The sequence below is a fragment of the Carcharhinus amblyrhynchos genome, chromosome 26 (genome assembly GCF_965287045.1).
Source record: "Carcharhinus amblyrhynchos chromosome 26, sCarAmb.v2.hapA, whole genome shotgun sequence".
Taxonomy (NCBI): Eukaryota; Metazoa; Chordata; class Chondrichthyes; order Carcharhiniformes; family Carcharhinidae; genus Carcharhinus; species Carcharhinus amblyrhynchos.
This window is the reverse complement of record NC_137349.1, coordinates 39,605,509-39,625,439: the sequence shown is the minus strand read 5'-3', so window position 1 is coordinate 39,625,439 and position 19,931 is coordinate 39,605,509. Positions and strand designations below refer to the sequence as shown.

General features: G+C 45.7%; 2 protein-coding genes across 2 annotated transcripts; both read left to right on the top strand.

Moving 5' to 3' along the window:
- Window positions 1–4,812: 4,812 nt before the first annotated feature.
- On the top strand, window positions 4,813–10,006 carry LOC145358682 (zona pellucida sperm-binding protein 4-like). The gene is made up of 9 exons (XM_080212905.1): window positions 4,813–5,132; window positions 6,752–6,930; window positions 7,004–7,101; window positions 7,182–7,315; window positions 7,403–7,592; window positions 8,315–8,459; window positions 8,569–8,641; window positions 9,698–9,805; window positions 9,876–10,006. Exons 1-9 carry the CDS (start codon window positions 4,826–4,828, stop codon window positions 10,004–10,006), a joined length of 1,365 nt encoding a protein of 454 aa, XP_080069031.1. The 5' UTR covers window positions 4,813–4,825.
- A 3,622-nt stretch (window positions 10,007–13,628) lies between these two features.
- Window positions 13,629–19,187, top strand: LOC145358681 (zona pellucida sperm-binding protein 4-like). Its single transcript, XM_080212904.1, has 9 exons — window positions 13,629–13,962; window positions 16,268–16,446; window positions 16,520–16,617; window positions 16,698–16,831; window positions 16,919–17,108; window positions 17,826–17,970; window positions 18,079–18,151; window positions 18,873–18,980; window positions 19,051–19,187. Exons 1-9 carry the CDS (start codon window positions 13,656–13,658, stop codon window positions 19,185–19,187), a joined length of 1,371 nt encoding a protein of 456 aa, XP_080069030.1. The 5' UTR covers window positions 13,629–13,655.
- The last annotated feature ends 744 nt before the right edge of the window (window positions 19,188–19,931 follow it).

Below are 19,931 nucleotides of genomic sequence, written 5' to 3'. Positions count from 1 at the left end.
AACTACTGAGGAAGTAGCCTGAAATTCAAGGGGGAGACATATTTCCACTGCACAGAAAATACAGGTTTGAGTTTAGCTGTGATGTAGACAAAATGATTAAAAAGCAAACTGGGCATTTTTGTTTTCAGGAATGGCTCATGGATCAGTTTGGGGTAGATTTGATTCAAGGTGATATTTAAATAGAATGAATGAACCATCTTGCTGTATGGTTTATAATCCAATTAGTGTTGCTGCTGAGAATGCACCAGGGAACAATTAACTTGCAATATTTGGCTGAATTTCCAAATCAGGCAGGGTGTTTGGTCAAGGCAGCCATTGGGAAATGAACAAGGGAGGGGCTGTCTGAAAGCTGTTTAGCTGGGGGTGGGGAAGCTGTGTGCACCTGCTCCTTCTGTTCATAAAGAACATTATTCATGACAACATGGAGTTCACTTATCAACCAATCAGAACTTTAATATGGTATAAATTGTTGCCTCCAATATTATTATCTGTCCTCCAACCAAAAGAGAAAATACTGGAAAATCCCAGTAGGTGTGGCAGCATCTGTAAGGAGAGAAGAGTTGACGTTGAGTCCAGATGATCCTTTCTCAAAGCGAAAAGGCAGAGAAAGTGGGAGGTATTTGTGCTGCAGGGGACAGAGAATGAAAGATGAGTCATGGCCACAGAAAACAGGGGAAAGGCTGCTAATGGCAGCCCATTAGAGAGAATGGAAGGTGTAAATGGCAGAGTAGCTGAAATAAGTGTAAGCTGCGACAGCTGAAGATGGGAGGAATGTGTGGGAGAGGGGTAAAATTAAGGAGAAACAGGAATTGAAGGGGACAAAATAGAGAGAAAGAGTGGGGGGAAAGAGAAATAAAAGGTAGAACAGTAAAAAATGGAAACAAAGGGATTGAAGGATAGAATCTCCTGGTGAGTGCAAGATGAAAAGCTTCATCAGCAATAATCAGAGGAAGAGGAGTAGGTATCTGAATACAGGTCTACATTCATATACAAATAATATTCTGAAATAGAGTAAAGCAAGGAGCTGATATTGATTTGTATATTAATGGCTTAGACCAAGTACAACTGGACCATGTTTAATTAGTTCTGGAAAGCAGTGTGCTATACAAATCTAGAATGTTCACCAAGCCTATTGGTTGCCTGGAGCCCAACAATCCATCTTTATTATTTCCCTGTAGCTTGTGATCCCTCCCCAGCCCCCTTGTACCCTGGAGGATGGCAAAAGATGTGCCATTCTTGGCACACATACTAGAAGTATTAGCAAAACGAAATGGAGGGAATATTAGATGTAGGTTTTGTTACTACTAAAATGTTAGCATATGCTTTCTGTATGCCTGTACTGTGCACAAGGTAAAGTTTACTTATTAGTCACAAGTAAGACTTACCTTAACACTGCAATGAAGTTACTGTGAAATTCCCTTTGTCACCACAGTCCAGTGCCTGATTGGGTCAATGCATCTGATGCATTGTCAATCTGGGTCAATGCAGCACATCTTTCAGAATATGGGAGGAAACCATGCAGACACGGGGAGAACATGCAAACTCCATACAGATGGTGACCTATGCTGGGAATCGAACCCAGGTGCCTGGTGTTGTGAAACAGTAGTGCTAACCACTGGGCCACCCCAAATTTGGAACTAAATTGAAATACTGGAGAAAGTGCAGAGAGGTCTTTACCAGACTGGAGTCGGCAAACTCAGATCAAGACTAGAATTCACTGTAGAATTTCCAGAGTTTCTTCATACCCTCCATTTGTTCGCATCATGAACAAATAATGAGGCAAATAATCCTCAGGAACGCTAATTCTCAGGGAAAGTCACTGCCACATCTGTGTGGGTGGTTTGTATTGTCTGATCTTCCAAATATTCTTTAGGTTGGAGAGTGTTTGGGGAATTATTTTGACATTCGTTAGCAAAATATTGGGATACAGGCGATGGGGATCAAACATGTTAAAGGGTTTAAATAAAGGTCAATGTAGCATATCTGCAATTTCAGAAGGTATTTGGATATAGCAAGACTGATTAAAATAGGCATAAGACAAGGACACATGGGATGGGTAACATGATTCATATGGGCATCATGTCAGCAGGCTGAATCTAGTGGGGTGTAGTGAGCAGTGTTGATGAGGGCACTGAAGAATATATTAAATGATAAAACCCGGTGGGCAGCAAGCTGTGGAGGACAAGTTGTGAGAGTGGGCGGGGAGAATGTACCATCTCCCCTTGATATTCTAACATCAATAAATTGATGAATTCTCCAACAGCCTAGGGATCACCAATCAGCAAGAAACCTTTACCTCCAATCATCCAACCATATCAACACCATGGTTACAATAACAGGTTAAAGGCAGAACGCACTATCCAGTGCTTGGATCAGCATCCCATCCACTGCTGCTACTGTGAACTGGAGGAGTGTGGACCATCTACAAGATACTCAGCAGCAGTTCATCAAGGGTCCTCTAATACATTCCAAGGCCACAGCCCCTCCCGCAGAAGGACAAGGGCAGCAGAAGCATAGGAACACTACAATCTGCAAGTTACCCACCAACCCACACCATCCTGACTTGGAATGACATCACCATTCTCTCATTGGAATTTCAAAATCCTCATCCTCCCTCCCCTCCCAACAGCACGGTACTGACACTTGACGGTCTGCAGCTATTCAAAGTTAGTTCACCACCTGAGCAATAAACATCTTGTCAGTGTGATGATACTGTGCCTTTAAGAAATGTATTTGTGTCATGTTTCTTGTGTAGGATTTTTTAGCAGTCAGTTCTATTACCGGTGTTGCTTTGTCTGTAATCGGCAGCCAACAAGTTGATGCTGCAGAAGTGTAATTGGTCCTAATGACTGGAATGTTAGTTTTAATCTGAGATAATGCAGATCTGTTAGTTTAGTGTTTTCCCCTGGGGTTGTTCAGAGCTGTGCTTGATAATGTTCATTGACAGGAAAAGTTAAGTGAGGGCAGAGATGGCCTCATGGAAAAAATAAGTTCAGTTGCTGCTTGGGAGCTGCAGAGAGAAGTAACTCCCTGTCTCTCTCTGGAGTCTGGGTACTGTCGAAAATAGATCTCTGCATCTGATGTTCATTTATCTAAACAACATAGGTGACTATGTGAGAGTTAGGAAGAATGTCTATTCAACAATCAGTGAGTTATTATAATGTCTCCATTTGGAAACCTTGAGCCATTCACCCTAATTTGGAGGATTGGTTCCAACATGTTCAACACCTGAGATACTCCTTCAAAGCAATCGAAATAGCGTGGGGAGGAGTAGCAGAGAGTAATTCTGTTAACAGCCTGTGGTGCCCAAAGCAATAAATTGATAAGAAGCTTGACTTCTCCGGATGCCCTGACGCTAAAACCTTTGAAGAACTCACAGAAATAGTCAAAGGGTATTATCACCCAAAGCTCTCCGTAACTATGCAGAGATATAGATTTAACTCAATGGGAAGGTGAAAGCACCTTTTATGCTGAGGCTGAGACAAGTGGCTGAACTTTGTGAATTTCGATCTGCTCTTAATGAGTGGTTCAGAGACCGGCTAATGTGTGGGGTGAATAATACGGCCATACAGAAGAAACTGTTGGGAATCTGAAATAACCGTAAGAAAGCATTAGAAATTGTCCTTGCTGTGGAAAATGCACAAAAAGGCACAATGGAACTTCAAAGTGTGCCAGCTGGCAAATTCCCCCAGTTTGGAAGGAAACTGCCAATGGCAGTAGAGCCAGGGATGTGGGCACAGAGCTTCAAGAATAAAGAATTAATCAAACAGAGAGAATGCAGAGGTTTTGGCGGTTCGGTCTACAAACCAAGAACTGTGAAGAATGTGTCAGTGTGGGGGAGGCCACCCCCAGGGGAGTGTGGGTTTAGGGATGCTATGTGTTACGCCTGTAGCTGAAAGGGGCATGTAGGAAGCAAGTGCAAGGCTAAATAGGACCTGCCGGGTGCCAGAGCATCAGTGCACAGGGTAGAGAGTAAGTCTGAAGAAGGATCTGATGTATACACAGTTTCACAGTGGCATAGTCATTAGAACTACTGCCTCACAGCACCAGGGGGTCCAGGTTCAATTCCGACTTTGGGTGAGTCTCTGTGTGGAGTTTGCACAGTTTCCTTGAGTTTGCGTAGGTTTCCTTCCTCTATGGATCCTTTTATGGATCCATCTGCCCCTTTACCGCGGCTACGTTCATGGCTACGTGTCCCTGGAGAGGGAGCATACGGTATCCATGGGCGCGGTTGACACATTCCGTGCCCGTTGGGCACCGCAGGGGCTGGGGTGCATCATCGACCCTGAGAATCACATTATGATTTAATGTTTTAAGTTTCTTTTCGAGTTTGGTTTTTGGTTCGGACTTTTACCCCTGCCTTTTTGGGACCTGCCCCTTTTTAATTTGTCCCTAAGTTAATTTGAGTTTGTTTATTTGGATGGTGTCAAAAGTGCTGTCCCAAAAGACAAAAAAACAGACTTGAGTGGGCGAGTTTGCTAAAGTGTGTTTGGTCTCTTCAAGGTCAAAACCAAATAGACAAACTCAAGTTAAATCAGGGTCTTTCAGTTTCTTGATCTTGCGGGTCAAACCAAGTAGACAAACTTAAACTACGTTCGGACAAAGAAAAAGGGGGCAGACCCCCAAAAGGAGGGGGAATGGCCCGCACAAAAATAAAGTGCAAAAATCAAATCAAATGAAAATGTGATGATTAGGGTCAATAATGCAGCCCAGTTAAAGTGGGATTGGGAGCAGGAATGAGGCAGTGGAGAGAGGCTGAGGATTGGAGCTGATTGAAGAGGCGGAATCGCTTCCCGAGTATCCCGTGGGACAGGGAGCCTCTGCAATGGGATTGCAGCTGGATTCCCGGCTAGAAAACGGGCTGGTGTTTGCGGGAAGTGATTGTCCTGATTCACTGGCCGGGATGGGAGCTTGGCTGCTTTCTTGGGCTCTCTGCTTCCTGGCCGCCTCCTCACTCTCAGGCCAGCCGCTACTCCTGGGGAGGGATGATGTTTGTGTCCCAGAGGCAGGCTGGAGATTTGAGTGCGGTCACTCCGGGATCAGCAGCGCTGAGTGTATCCGCCAGGGTTGCTGCTTTGATCCCCGGAGCTCCAGCCCCCATCGCTGTTTCTCCAGTCTGAGAAAGAGCCCAGGTAACAACAAGACTCACCCCCACATCCCCCCAGTCTAGTGGAGACAGAGAGAGGAAAGAATCTAACTGGGAAATGGGGCATTTGTTGCTGCCTCACTGTGTGAAGTGTAGGAACGGAGGGGATCCTCAGCTTGAGTGAAGGAGCTGACTGAGTGGTTTGGATGGTTTTAGACCGAGTTCTGAAGGTGGGAGGCTCTGTGACTGGAGCTAGAGAGAATTTCCGGCATAGGATCAGCAAATGTGCTTCAGTTGGGTAATATTTACCCCAGTTCCACAATGAGTGACCCTATACTGATAGTGCTCACCCTGAGACATCCCAATGGGCCAGTTTAGCCATGCCTGTGATTGGCCATCTAATTTTGGGAGTGTGGGTCAAGTCTGTGCAATGATGTGACTTGGAGCATTCTGTAGACCCCCAAATAGTGGGAGCAGCAGAGGAACAACATCTGCAAGGAAATCATGGGATGGGGGGTGGTGGGTTGGAGGGTGAGTATTGCCAGTTAAGTTCTCCTGAACACATGTTGGCCCAACTGGAATGGGGTCATTGCTGCAGTGGTGTGTTATGCAGTTTGGGTGACTTTCTAAGTGATAAGTAGGTCCCATGAAGAAAGTGGCATAGACTGTAGAATAGCAGTCATCAACAAAGCAATTGAATCTGCTGCCAGTGTGAAGTATGAGGTGCGGTGGGTCTTATTGGGGACAGAGATATGGGGTAAGGCTTGAACACCTGTCCTAATGTGATAGAATCCGATACACTGGCTGGTGTGACAATTGAGGTGGGCTGTGCTTGGGGTGGATGGGTCACCTGCTCTGGATGGTGTTCAGTTTGTTGGGGAAGTGGGGGTGGAGCTGGTGGAAGGATTTACCATAATTGTTTCCTCCAGATATGGGTGAGGTGTTGAGATGATTTGTGTAGATCAGATGTGACTGTTTTACACTACTGGTAATACCTGTCACTAGTAAGTAAGAATTGCAATTAAAGGTTTAAAAAAAAACAGCACAGTGGTTAGCACTGCTGCCTTGTAGTGTCAGAGACCTGGCTTGGGTCACTGTGGGGAGTTTGCATGTTCTCCTATGTACTGTGGGAGGAAACCCACACAGACAAAGATGTGCAGGCTAGGTTGGCTGGCCATGCTAACCTGACCCTAGTGTCAGGTGGTTAGTGGAGTAAATGGGGCTGGGGGGATTGTGGTCAGTGAGACTTGATGGCCTGAATGGCCTCCTTCAACACTTGGTATTCTATGGGTAGATGAAGGCTGGACAATGAGGAATAGGGGAGTCCTGTAATAACAGAAGATCAGCAGAATGGGCAGACAAGGCTGATGGCATTTGATGGGGCGGTGATGTATTTGGTAATGGGATCAAGACATTTCTGAAGTCTGCAGGGGCTGGGAGGGACTACATTCACATCAGTGTGAATATCAGTGCATATTGAGTAACTGGCAGAGTGTATGGGATGTTGGTCTTTACAAAACTGCTTGTTCCAATAACTTGACTGTTTCTTGCTCAGGCTGTTAATCAACAATTGTGTTTTTGGCTTTTTGAGACTTAACACTTGGTCAATGATCTGAGGCCCCTATCCACCAATAGGAGCAGTGGCAATAAATTCTCTCTTTACAGCATGCACAGCTGACGGTCATTTCATCATCGTGATCTCCAAGAACCTGACCCGTCCTGCCCTCAACCTGTCATCTCTGTATGTGAAAGATGGACAAGAGGCTGAGTGCCAGCCTAAACTAACCACCGGGCAACTTGCGGCCTTCCGCTTTCCAGTCACCTCTTGTGGCTCCAGCAAGCGGGTGAGTATTGAAGGGTCAAGGCATTCTCCCAGTAAGTGAGCCAGCTTCTTATTAAGCAGCCTCTTCATTGCAGGAGGAAGATGGAACCTTGGTCTATGAAACAGACGTCTTGGGCAAGAGGATGATTGAGACTGGGAAGCTGGGCTCAATAACTCGGGACAGCACCTTCGGGTAGGAGGATGGTGGGAGGTGTTGGTATTGGAGGGGATGTGTTACTGAATGAAGCTGCAACTACTTGTGTCTGTCTGCAGCCTGCACGTCCAGTGCAAGTACAGAGGGAGGCAAGAGACTGGCTTACAGATCAATGTCACAGTTTACATGGTTTCTCCACCACCTCCTGCTTCAGAGGAAGGGATTCTGAAACTGGAACTGCGAATAGCAAAAGGTAGAGGTGCCCTGGGTAATGGAGAATGGGATTAGTGGGGATGTATCCATCCAGGGAGTGACTGGTTCTTGTGTGTGTCTCTCTCAGATGGTGACTACAGATCATGGTATGTGGACAGTGAGTACCCCATTTGGAGAATCCTTCAGGAGGCAGTGTTTGTGGAGGTTCGTGTCCTGGGTCGCAGTGACCCAACGCTTGTCCTGAGGCTGCATGACTGCTGGGCAACTCCTGTGCCAGCCCCAAACCATGAGGTGCAATGGAGTCTGCTGGTGGATGGGTAAGGAGTGTGAATGGGAAGGCTAATGGCTTTTGGACATCAATGAAGCAGAAACATGACAAGGCTGCTTCCTGTCTCTTCCTCCTTGCCCCAGTAACCATAAACCCACCAGGGAGAGGGAACACTGCACCAAGGAGAGGGTCTTGGCAATTCCAGTCTCAGGAGGTCACATGGGCTGCACTTGGCCAAATGGATCTGCTCCCTTCAGGAATGCCTGTGACCTCTTGCTGATTTGTAGAGTCAGCACCCATTGTACCAGCCAATAAAGTATTCCAGAAACTCATTTTCAAGATGAAAGATGTGCTCTTTCTAGTTCCATGCATCACCTGGAAATGACAGGCAGACTTTTTGTAGCCACCCATGACTCAATTATCCAGGTGTGGGTCAATGAGTGGCAAGTTCTTGAAATTGGGAATCTCTCTGGGATGTTACCCCAGTGGTTCTAGTGCTCTATGGTCAGATCATTGTAAATGGCAAGTACCACTTGTGGTGAATAGTTTGAATACATTTTAGGTCCAGTTTCTCAGTCAAACACTTTTGGCCTCCATAATATTCCACATGGAATTCTCCCTACACTGAACTGAAGCTGGGCCACCATTTGAACATTGGGATGAACAAATTGGGACTTTTTCACTGACAGAATGGGTTCAACTCTGGCACACTCTTCAGTACTTCAACTGAATACCCCTCCCTGCTCTGACACCATTTGCTGACTGTTCCAGGTGTCCCTATGAGGGTGATGACTATCAGACTCTCCTCCACCCAGTCATGTTTTCTGGCCTGAAGTTCCCAACACATCACAAGTGGTTTGAACTGAAAACATTTGTTTTCTTGGACAGAGAGTCGGAGCAGCCTCTGACTGGACAGGTAAGCGAGGAAAAATCCAAGCCAAGACTCCCTTTCTGCCTGGCTTCTTAACAGCCTGGTTCATCCAGGAACATGAAGATCCCCCTAAAATGTCTCCTTTCCATTCTAGGTTTACCTGCACTGCAGTGCTGGGGTCTGCTCGCCCTCTGCTCAGGATGACTGTGCACCCAGATGTGTCCCAAGTGAGTTCTTGTTTGATGTCTCCTGAATCAGGATGATGCTTCATTAAGACAGGCAGAGATGATGTTTGAATGGAATATCTGGTTAGTGTGCTGTGACTGGGGGATTCCTCTATCCCTCAGCATCTACAGCTCCTCCATCACAAGGCATGTTTTGTGATCTGAACTCCCCACTGACAAAGGAGCAGCACTCCAGAAACTTAGTGGCATTTTACTGACAAATAAACTTGTTGGACATAGAACATAGAACAGTACAGGCCCTTCGGCCCTCAATGTTGTGCTGGGCTATGTCCAATCCTGAGATGCAGCTATCCCACTCCCTATCATTCTGGTGTGTTCCATGTGCCTATCCAATAACCACTTGAAAGTTCCTAAAGTGTCTGACTCCACCATCTCAGCAGGCAGTCTATTCCACACCCCAACCACTCTCTGGGTGAAGAATCTACCTCAGACATCCCTCCCATGAATCTTATATTTATGCCCCCTAGTAACACCAGACTTTAACCTGGTGTTGAGACTTCTTGTTGTGTTTACCCCAGTCCAACACTGGCATCTCCACATCAGAAAAGTAGTTACCAGATAACTTTCACTGCTTGTGCAGTGTGGCAAAACAAGACACCATTTACAGGATTTAGCACTTGCACTAAAGTGTGGTCAGTTTGAGGGTGGCAGTGGTTAGCACTGCTGCTTCACAGCTCCAGGGTCCTGGGTTTGATTCCTGGTTCAGGTCACTGTCTGTGTGGAGTTTGCACATTCTCCTCATGTCTGCATGGATTTCCTCCCACAGTCCAAAGGTGTGTGGGTTAGGTTGATTTGGCCATGCTAAGAAATTGCCTCTTAGTGTCTAGGGATATGGGGGTAGGGTCTGAGTGGGATTGTGTTCAGTGCAGACTCAGTGGGCTGAAGGACCTCTTTCTGCACTGTAGGGTTCTATGATTAGTAAACTCTACAAATTACAATCCATAATAGGCAGCAGGTGTCAACAATCTGATCATCCTCACCTGAGGATCTTGGAAAACTAATCTGCATTGGGTCTGAACTATCCTCTCTTCCCAATAGAGAGACGCAGGAGTCCCCGTGACCATGAGGGAACATTAGTGAGTGCTCCTGGCCCCATCATCCTGGAAGATGAGGGGCTTCAGTCCAAGAAACAGCATGAAGCAAGTGGTAAGTAGAGACTTTTCAATAGTCCACCTATGAGCTCTCTTGAATATAATGTCTTCTAATCTTCCATTAGGTGCTGCTGAATCTCGTGCTTGGCTTGTACAAGGAGTAGCCATTGGCTTCATGATGGTGTCTCTGTGCCTGCTGGTGGTGATGGCTACAGTGTACATGAAGAGACCAAGAGCTGTTGCTTCTCAAATGTAGTGAAATTGAACAGTGTAGAATCTGAACAAAAATAAACCAAGATGAACGTGCCTTGGGTGTTGAGTAGAATTCTTTGCAATAAAACCTTGTTTTTCAGTTGGCTAAGGATTTTAGACACTGTTTCAAGGCAAGATACAGAAGTATTTGCAAACTAAGCAGATTCTAATGTAGCTACCAGTGTTTTAATTTACTCAAATTGCCTCTACTACAGCCTGTATCAGAGGCTGTGACACAACCTGCAGCCTCAAAGGCCATTCACCTGCCCCCAAACAGCTATTTGAAAGCACTATCCAGGCAGTGCTATGTCTCCCTGGGTTAGATAGTGGACAAGAGCACAAGTACCAGAGCCATGCTAAGGATTTGAAAACCCCCAGATTTTAGAATAGCCACTGGCACTATGCAGAAATCCAAGAATAACTGGGGGAGGGTTAAAAGGCACTGGGGACATCAGTTTTAAGGTGTGTAAGGAACAGTTTCAAGATGTGCAACACAAACTGTATTGAAGAGAGGGGGTGAATTCCTGGGGAGGTGGTGGAAGCAGGTACAATAGTTTCATTTTAAGGGCAACTAGACAAATAAGATGGTAATGGAGGAACAGGGACTCCATAAGTTCATAGAGTTTTAGTTGGGCATCATCAGTGCAGGTTTGGAAGGATGAATGGCCTGTTGTGTTGTATTGGCCTTCATTCTTTTAAAGAATGATCATGCAATGATGCAGGTTTCCTATCAAATGTTTTCTGATAAATAGCTGTCTGCAAGTTTTAATTACTGCTTCCTCCCAGCCCCCTTGATTTCTCCTTCCACCTGGTGGGTGGTGGGAGGAGGAAGATTGAGAGATGTGGGAGCGTTAATCAATCTTGTTTTTTTTTTTATATAGGGATGGATTCCTCCACAGGCTCAGAAGTAGGTGTCAGCTCAGTGACTATCACTGTCTGCTGTGCAATTACAGGGACCCAGGTCAGATCTCCAGCTTGGATCTGTGGGAGTTTGCACATTCTCCCTGTGTTTGTGTGGGTTTCCTTTGGGTGCTCCAGTTTCCTCCTGGTCTGAAAGATGTGCTGGTTAGATGGATTGACAATGCTAAATTTTCAAGTGTTCCCAAACAGGTGCTGGAGTTTGACTATGGGATTTTCACAGTAACTTCATTGCAGTGTTAATGTAAGCCAACTTGTGACAAATTTATTTAAATCTGGCTATGAAACTGGGGATGGTCTCCTATGGCTTCTAGACTGAAGAATCAAATTTATACCTGAACATGATTGAAGACTGGGAGTCAAAATTAACTTTGACTGTTTTGACTATCTGTAGCGTCAGGCAGAGTTAGACTCCTCACTGGTCCATGTGGTATTGAGCCACAGGCTGTGAGTAGATTAATCTTTTTTGTTGTTCTCCACTATGATCTCACTTGTTACGAAGATATAATAAAGCCTTTCAATAAACAACCCCCACTTTTCCTCTTTGGGGTCAAATGCCTCTCAATCTTTCTAATTAAAGGAATTTCTATATGGCATATGGATCTGTCTCTTTGTAGTCTTGATGCTTCCTCTTCTCCCCTTCTTGCTGCGTACAACAATTTCCCCAATGACTGAAAAAGCTTTTCCTCATCGCCAGTGTAATGACATTGAAGTCAACTCATTACAATTTCAAGATATAAAGGGTTATTATCAACAATATGTGGGTGGCACAGTGGTTAGCACTGCTGCTTCACAGCTCCAGGGTTTGATTCCTGACTTGGGTCACTGTCTGTGTGGAATTTGCATGTTCTCCTCATGTCTGCATGGGTTTCCTCCCACAATAGGTTGACTGGCCATGTTAAAATTGCCCTTAGTGTCCTGAGATGTGTAGGTTAGAGGGATTAGTGGGTAAAATATGTATGGATATAGGGCTAGGGCCTCGGTGGAATTGTGGACAGTGCAGACTCGATGGGCTAAATGGCCTCTTTCTGTACTGTAGGCTTTCTAAGTTCTAAGAATATTTATAAATGTACAAGTGATGGTCAACAGAACTGTAATACATGTCCACACACTTCTCCTCCTCCCTGGCTTCAACTGAGGTTCCTCCCTGACCCTGGGGCTCATCCCCTTGCATCCAATTGGCTCAGCTTTCCACGTAGCCATTCTGTAGGATCCAGCCTGATCATGTGACCCTCAGGGATCCACTCCCACAACGAAAAAGGGGGGAAGAGAAGAGATGCAATGGACGATGCACCAGTTGCAACAGGTTAATTGGTGCCTAACCATCTGTAAATAGATTGTTAGGCTGCTTAATTTGTATGTTATAAAATGGTCTGTACACAGATTCCATTCACGCACACTCCATCTCACTGCTTGTCCCAACTAAATGGGGAATTTGAAGACAGAACGATGATGTGATGAAATGGCTACGAAAAGGGTCACATGCTGGAAGTGTGGGAGTTCTTCCCAGGATTGAGGGCAGAGTACAAATACGAAGAAACTGTACAGTTTAGGGGTGGCATGGTGGCAGTGTGGTTAGCACTGCTGCCTCACAGTGCCAGGGAACCAGGTTCAATGTCTGTGTGGAGTTTGCACATTCTTCCAGTGTCTGTGTGGGTTTTCTCCAGGTGCTCCGGTTTCCTCCCACAGTTTGAAAGATGCGCTGGTTCGGTGCATTGACCTGAACACACACCGGAATGTGGCAGCTAGGAAATTCACAGTAACTTCATTGCAGTGTTAATGTAAGCCTTACTTGTGACTAATAAATAAACTTTAAGCCAGTGAATAAACTACTGTTTGTTACAATTCCTTGTTGTCAGTGTTTTGCGAACCGACTCAACACAACAATGCACATCATCTCAGGTACCCTCCGAACAACCCAACTCTCTTCCTCCCAGTCCTGAGCAACATCCCACTTCCTTCCACGCCCCCCCCCCCTTATATAAAGAGGGCGACTGCAACAAGAAAGCTCCTGGAGAAGGTGTAAATTAACCCAAGACTGGTGCTACACATGGACCTTACCAATCCACCTGCTGCTCACACTGCCCATCATGCCAACCTGGTGCCAAGGAATAACCACAGGGACCCTGTGGCAGCTGGAATGGAATCAACACATCACCATTAAAATACACCTCCTCACCACAGAATCCACAGCCTACCCACCCAGATTCAGCCTCTCACTCCAACATTGGGCAACAGATTCCTCACTGGCGATGGCCATTGTGCAACGGGTTGGCACAAATGGGTCTTTGCAGGGAACTCAGACAGTAGCTGTGGTTCTCCCCAATGACTCACATCATTGAAGACTGCCCTCCTGACAAAATACCCAGGAGGGCACACAGAGCTCCATTTAGTAAAGAGAACTGGGAAAAGAAACCAATCTTTCTGATTGTTCTCCAGGGTTGGACACAGCAGTGTCCTGGAGATTTGATCCTCAATTCCTGGAGAGTCCAGGCCAATCCTGGAGGGTTGGGAACCAGTGGACTGCACTATATGCTGATGTCATTCCATATTCCCCTAAATCTAACTTTCAAATCCCACAGAGCGGCTCCAAGTCAAACTTTCTTTCCTGGAACAGACTTGAGTGGGCTCATTTGCTAAAGTGTGATTGGGAGCTGGAGAGAGGCGGAGAATTGGAGCTGATTGAAGAGGCGGAATCGCTTCCCGAGTATCCCGTGGGACAGGGAGCCTCTGCAATGGGATTGCAGCTGGATTCCCGGCTAGAAAACGGGCTGGTGTTTGCGGGAAGTGATTGTCCTGATTCACTGGCCGGGATGGGAGCTTGGCTGCTTTCTTGGGCTCTCTGCTTCCTGGCCGCCTCCTCACTCTCAGGCCAGCCGCTACTCCTGAGGAGGGATGATGTTTGTGTCCCAGAGGCAGGCTGGAGATTTGAGTGCGGTCACTCCGGGATCAGCAGCGCTGAGTGTATCCGCCAGGGTTGCTGCTTTGATCCCCGGAGCTCCAGCCCCCATCGCTGTTTCTCCAGTCTGAGAAAGAGCCCAGGTAACAACAAGACTCACCCCCACATCCCCCCCCCAGTCTAGTGGAGACAGAGAGAGGAGAGAATCTAACTGGGAAATGGGGCATTTGTTGTTGCCTCACTGTGTGATGGAGATGGGGAGGAATGGCTATTCGGCATCTGAAGCTTCAAGTGTTAAATTCCTTCAGTGAAATGTTAATGTTCACTCTCTCTAGCCTGTTGGCAATAATGACAAATACACTAAACAGCTGGCTGCTTTAACCCTGTGCTGATCTTTTATTGTGGAATTTATCTCCGGTGACTCTGTCTAAACAACTGGACGCTTTAATTTTCTGTGGATAATCCGCCACCGAAAGCATGGAGGTGACCATCCCACAGGGAGCAGCTTCCCTGCTTGGTGAAGCTGAGGTTTGGGGTGACTGGGAGTTTGGGTGGTATTAGACTCTGTCTGACCCATGTGATGGGTTTGTTGCTAATGATACATGGTTCATTCGGGGCTGGGATAATATTTGCTGCTTCTGGGTGCTGTGATGATGGCCACTTGCTCACTATTCCTTATTAATGGAAACTAGTGTTTGAAATGATCACCCAGTAAAGAGAAATTAAGTTAATTACAGATGCCTAGTCAGATGACTAACTGGTGTTGAAGGAAGGTTGCATTGAGTAAGAGGAGCACCAATTGGCTCCAGTATCTATTGAATGGGATTCACTCACTGTTAACTGATCCACTTTGCTGGTATTTGTACTACAGTAAACTCTCAGGAATTCAGTAATGTATATGGATGTTGGTGTTGGGCATAATTGTCTCATCACCAGGTTCACTAAGTAGATTAGGTCTGTACTTGTTGGAGTTTAGAAGGATGAGGGGGGAATCTTATAGATGTATAAGATAATGAAGGGGCTGGATAGGGTAGAAGTAGAGAGATTCTTCTGCTTAGAAATGATAGCAGAACTAGAGGGCATAGCCTCAAGATAAGGGGGGGGGGGGCGGCGGGGCTGTAGTTTAGATTGGAGTTGAGGAGGAACTTCTTCCCTCAAAGGGTGATAAATCTCTGGAATTCTCTGCCCGTTGAAGTGGTGGAGGCTACCTCGCTAAATATATTTAAAGTCATGGGTAGATAGGTTTCTGATAGACAGGGGAATTAAGGGTTATGGGGAGAAAGCAGGAAAGTGGAACTGATCAACTTCAGATCAGCCATGATCTTATTGAATGGTGGGGCAGGCTAGATGGCCTACTCCCGCTCCTATTTCTTGTGCCCATTCCTGTTCACAGTTCTGTGGGTCTAACTAGGGTTTTGTCCAATGGCAGCACAACATCTGCATCTCTCTAAGTCCAGCCCTTTAGATGTTCTGAACTGGACTATTTTCTGTACCTGTTGGTGGTGTTTTGGGTAACTGAGCACCTGAACCCCCAAATCTCACTGGCCGTCGACAGAGTTTAACTTTGCCTTAAATAGGCTGATAGATCCTTTTTTATTTGAAATGAATAATATCAACTTGTTAAAATTTATTTGCTACAACTTTGTCCATTTGCCTAATCTAATAATACCCTGTTTTGTCTAAATTTGTATATTTGAGCTTTTTATGCCATTATCTAAGAATGAATATCATAAATAAGGCCCTGAGCCAATTCCCTGTGGGACACCACTCAGCCCATCCTCCCAGTTCGAGTGCGTGTCCATTACTACAACTCTCTCTCTCAACCAATTTTCTATCCATGAACAGCGATCAACCTTGAATTGCATGGGCTCACACCCTGTTTAATCTCTTGTGCAGGATTTTATCAAAGACCGTCTGGAAGTCCATATGAATAACATCTAGTCAACTTGCCTCTGCCCACCATCTTTGTCACTTCAACAAATTATAGTTGGTCAGGCATGATCTGCCCTTATGAATCCATGCTGACTCTCTTTGGTCCTCTGTTAGTTTCCTTTGGCTGTCTTCCCTTTCTACTGTGAATACTGAAGTAAAATACTTGCAGTCTACCATTTCCCCATGGTCATTCACATTCCCATGCTCTGAGTCAATAATGCCTTTAATCAGTTGCTTCACCTCTGTCTAACTGTAAAATTGCCTTTCATTGTCATTTATGTCCTTTTTGCTTGCTATTGATCTGCCCTTGTATTGTCAAATGATTTAATTTCCATCTCCAATTTTATGTAAATGAAGAACAACAGTGGCTGAGATCTTTCTCCTCTTACCATGTCACTTTTCATAAAGTAATCTCAAAAATCTGTCTTTGAAACTGAGCTTCTTCCTAACATTCCATTTATCTAGAGTTTGATGATATTATTGTGCTTTGAGTGGTTGGATTGTATTCCTTTGCAGCGTGCACAGCGGATGGTCATTTCATCATTGTGATCTCCAAGAACCTGACCCGTCCTGCCCTCAACCTGTCATCCCTGTATGTGAAAGATGGACAAGAGGCTGAGTGCCAGCCTAAACTAACCACTGGGCAACTTGCGGCCTTCCGCTTTCCAGTCACCTCTTGTGGCTCCAGCAAGCGGGTGAGTATTGAAGGGTCAAGGCATTCTCCCAGTAAGTGAGCCAGCTTCTTATTAAGCAGCCTCTTCATTGCAGGAGGAAGATGGAACCTTGGTCTATGAAACAAACGTCTTGGGCAAGAGGATGATTGAGACTGGGAAGCTGGGCTCCATAACTCGGGACAGCACCTTCGGGTAGGAGGATGGTGGGAGTTGTTGGTATTGGAGGGGATGTGTTACTGAATGAAGCTGCAACTACTTGTGTCTGTCTGCAGCCTGCACGTCCAGTGCAAGTACAGAGGGAGGCAAGAGACTGGCTTACAGATCAATGTCACAGTTTACACGGTTTCTCCACCACCACCTGCTTCAGAAGAAGGGATTCTGAAACTGGAACTGCGAATAGCAAAAGGTAGAGGTGCCCTGGGTAATGGTGAATGGGATTAGTGGGGATGTATCCATCCAGGGAGTGACTGGTTCTTGTGTGTGTGCCCCCCAGATGGTGACTACAGATCATGGTATGTGGACAGTGAGTACCCCATTTGGAGAATCCTTCAGGAGGCAGTGTTTGTGGAGGTTCGTGTCCTGGGTCGCAGTGACCCAACGCTTGTCCTGAGGCTGCATGACTGCTGGGCAACTCCTGTGCCAGCCCCAAACCATGAGGTGCAATGGAGTCTGCTGGTGGATGGGTAAGGAGTGTGAATGGGAAGGCTAATGGCTTTTGGACATTAAAATGACTGGACTGCTTCTTATCTCTTTTCCCCCTCACCAAATGGCCATAAACTGGTGCAGAGTTGCCTCTGCTGATCAGTGAGGGTCTTGGACAATTCCAGGGAGGTCACATGGGCTGCACTTGGCCAAATGGATCTGCTCCCTTCAAGAACCCATATGACCCCTTGCTGATTTGTCATTGGTACAATGGGTGCAGACACCAATGTATTCCAGAACTAGTCTTTAGCAAGTTGAAATAAACATGTTCTCCATTTCTACTTCCTTATCCTCTGCAATGACATCTGCAGCACTTTGGTGGCCCCCCCATGGTACATTCTCCAGGTTCCGGTCAATGTGTCCCATGTTTTTTACATTGGGAATCTCCCTGGGTTGTTATCCCAGTGGTTCTAATGCTCTACAGTCAAACCATTGTGAATGGCACATGCCACCTGTGGTGAGTAGTTTTAATACATTTCAGCTCCAGTTTCTTGGTCAGAAACATTCCTGACCTCCAGTAATATCCCACATGGAATTCTCCCAGCTTGGAATAATGGAATGAACAAATTGGGAAATCTTTCATTGAAAGAATGCAATCACCTCTGGAACACAACACCAGTGGCCCCAAACTAATTTTATTGATATTTAACAGATCAGATACCCCTCCCTGCTCTGACACCATTTGCTGACTGTTCCAGGTGTCCCTATGAGGGTGATGACTATCAGACTCTCCTCCACCCAGTCATGTTTTCTGGCCTGAAGTTCCCAACACATCACAAGCGGTTTGAACTGAAAACATTTGTTTTCTTGGACAGAGAGTCGGAGCAGCCTCTGACTGGACAGGTAAGCAAGAAAAATGCAAGCCAAGCCTCCCTTTGTGCCTGGCTCCTTAACAGCCTGGTTCATCCAGGAACATGAAGATCCCCCTAAAATGTTTCCTTTCCATTCTAGGTTTATCTGCACTGCAGTGCTGGGGTCTGCTCACCCTCTGCTCAGGATGACTGTGTACCCAAATGTGTCCCAAGTGAGTTCTTGTTTGATGTTTCCTGAATCAGGATGATGCTTCATTAAGACAGGCAGAGATGATGTTGGAATGGAATATCTGGTTAGTGTGCTGTGACTGGGGGATTCCTCTATCCCTCAGCATCAACAGCTCCTCTATCAATGGGAGGAGCCTTTCTATGAGTGGGTGCTCCAACTGTAGGCCTGTCAGCAGCCCTCTGAATGCCCATCATTGCAAACATGGGTCTGCTCTGCCTGAAACAAGGGTGATACCAAGCCTAGTTGGCAATGTAGCAATTTGTAGTGAGTTGTATCCAACATGTGGCTCAGGATCTAAATGTTCTCAGGGAACTGTAGTGTCAACAATATGTAAACTGTCAGAAGAATTGTCAAGTGATGAGCTGAAATATCAAACCCTAAACAAGCCTTGATGTTTGACATCAGTTAGTGCTCAGATGTCACCCTGAAACTTGGAATCTAATAGCAATATAGTGAATGTGTTTGCCAGATGACTGATTTCACTAATGCTTGTGCAGTGTGGCAGAGCAAGACAGTTTCAGGATTTCTGCACTTGCATTAAAGTTTGATCAGAGTGAGGGTTAGTCTAGGCATTTTTTGGCAAACTCTATAAATGACAATCAGTAATATGAAGGGAGTGTAGACAATCTGTTCTCATCACTTGAGGATTTTAGAAAATTAATCTGTATTGTGTCTGAACTGTCTGACTTTTCTCCTGCCAATAGAGAGACGCAGGAGTCCCCGTGACCCTGAGGGAACATTAGTGAGTGCTCCTGGCCCCATCATCCTGGAAGATGAGGGGCTTCAGTCCAAGAAACAGCATGAAGCAAGTGGTAAGTAGAGACTTTTCAATAGTCCACCTGTGAGCTCTCTTGAATATAATGTCTTCTAATCTTCCATTAGGTGCTGCTGAATCTGCTGCTTGGCTTGTGCAAGGAGTAGCCATTGGCTTCATGATGGTGTCCCTGTGCCTGCTGGTGGTGATGGCTACAGTGTACATGAAGAGACCAAGAGCTGTTGCTTCTCAGTGTAGAATCTGAACCAAAAAACCAAAATAAACTTCAGATGAATGAGTCCTGGGTGTTGTAGAATTGTTTTCAGCTGGCTAAGGATTGTAGACACTACTTCAAAGCAAGAAGATACAAAAGTATTAGATACTATCATTGTTTTTGTGATTTACTCACAGCCTCTACTGCATCCTGCTTGATCCAGGCTTTTCAAATAATACAAACTCTTGTTTGTGGAGCATGCAATCCAGGTGATGTGTGAATCTTGGAGCTTCTGGCTCCAGTGGTTGACCCACCCTTGACCACAAACGTTGTATCAGAGGCTGGAACACAACCTTGCTGCAGAATTGGCAATTCACCTGCCCACACCAGTCTTTGAAAGGACTGTCTGCTTCGTACCACTTCTCCCTGCCCCATTGTCTTGGGGTAGGTAGTGGACAAGACGATGAGTATCAGGTCCTTGTTTAGGATCTGAAAACCCCCAATCTTTATTAGCATAGCCACAAATCTTGTACAGAAATCCAAGAACATGAATACTTAAACCATTATGGAACAATGACAGATTACTTTTCAGAACATTTTCTCCAATTTGGTAGTTTTTATCCATAGCTTTCTACAAGTTGAACTTCCTGGGGGAGGAAGAGAGACTAAGATGCATGAGTTATCCATCTTAAGGGATGGATTCCCACATTGTTTCAGGGCAACTTCTGAAGCTATGATGTAGTTCTGGATGGGATGGTCCAAGTTTTCCAATCCCTAGTACAACCATCAGACTGC

Coding starts and splice junctions, on each gene's coding strand:
- LOC145358682 (XM_080212905.1), top strand. CDS start 4,826: ATGGGATTGCAGCTGGATTCCCGGCTAGAAAACGGGCTGGTGTTTGCG. Junction 8,642..9,697: donor TGCACCCAGATGTGTCCCAA/GTGAGTTCTTGT, acceptor TCTTCCCAATAG/AGAGACGCAGGAGTCCCCGT. Junction 9,806..9,875: donor GAAACAGCATGAAGCAAGTG/GTAAGTAGAGAC, acceptor ATCTTCCATTAG/GTGCTGCTGAATCTCGTGCT.
- LOC145358681 (XM_080212904.1), top strand. CDS start 13,656: ATGGGATTGCAGCTGGATTCCCGGCTAGAAAACGGGCTGGTGTTTGCG. Junction 16,618..16,697: donor ACTCGGGACAGCACCTTCGG/GTAGGAGGATGG, acceptor GTCTGTCTGCAG/CCTGCACGTCCAGTGCAAGT. Junction 18,152..18,872: donor TGTACCCAAATGTGTCCCAA/GTGAGTTCTTGT, acceptor TCCTGCCAATAG/AGAGACGCAGGAGTCCCCGT.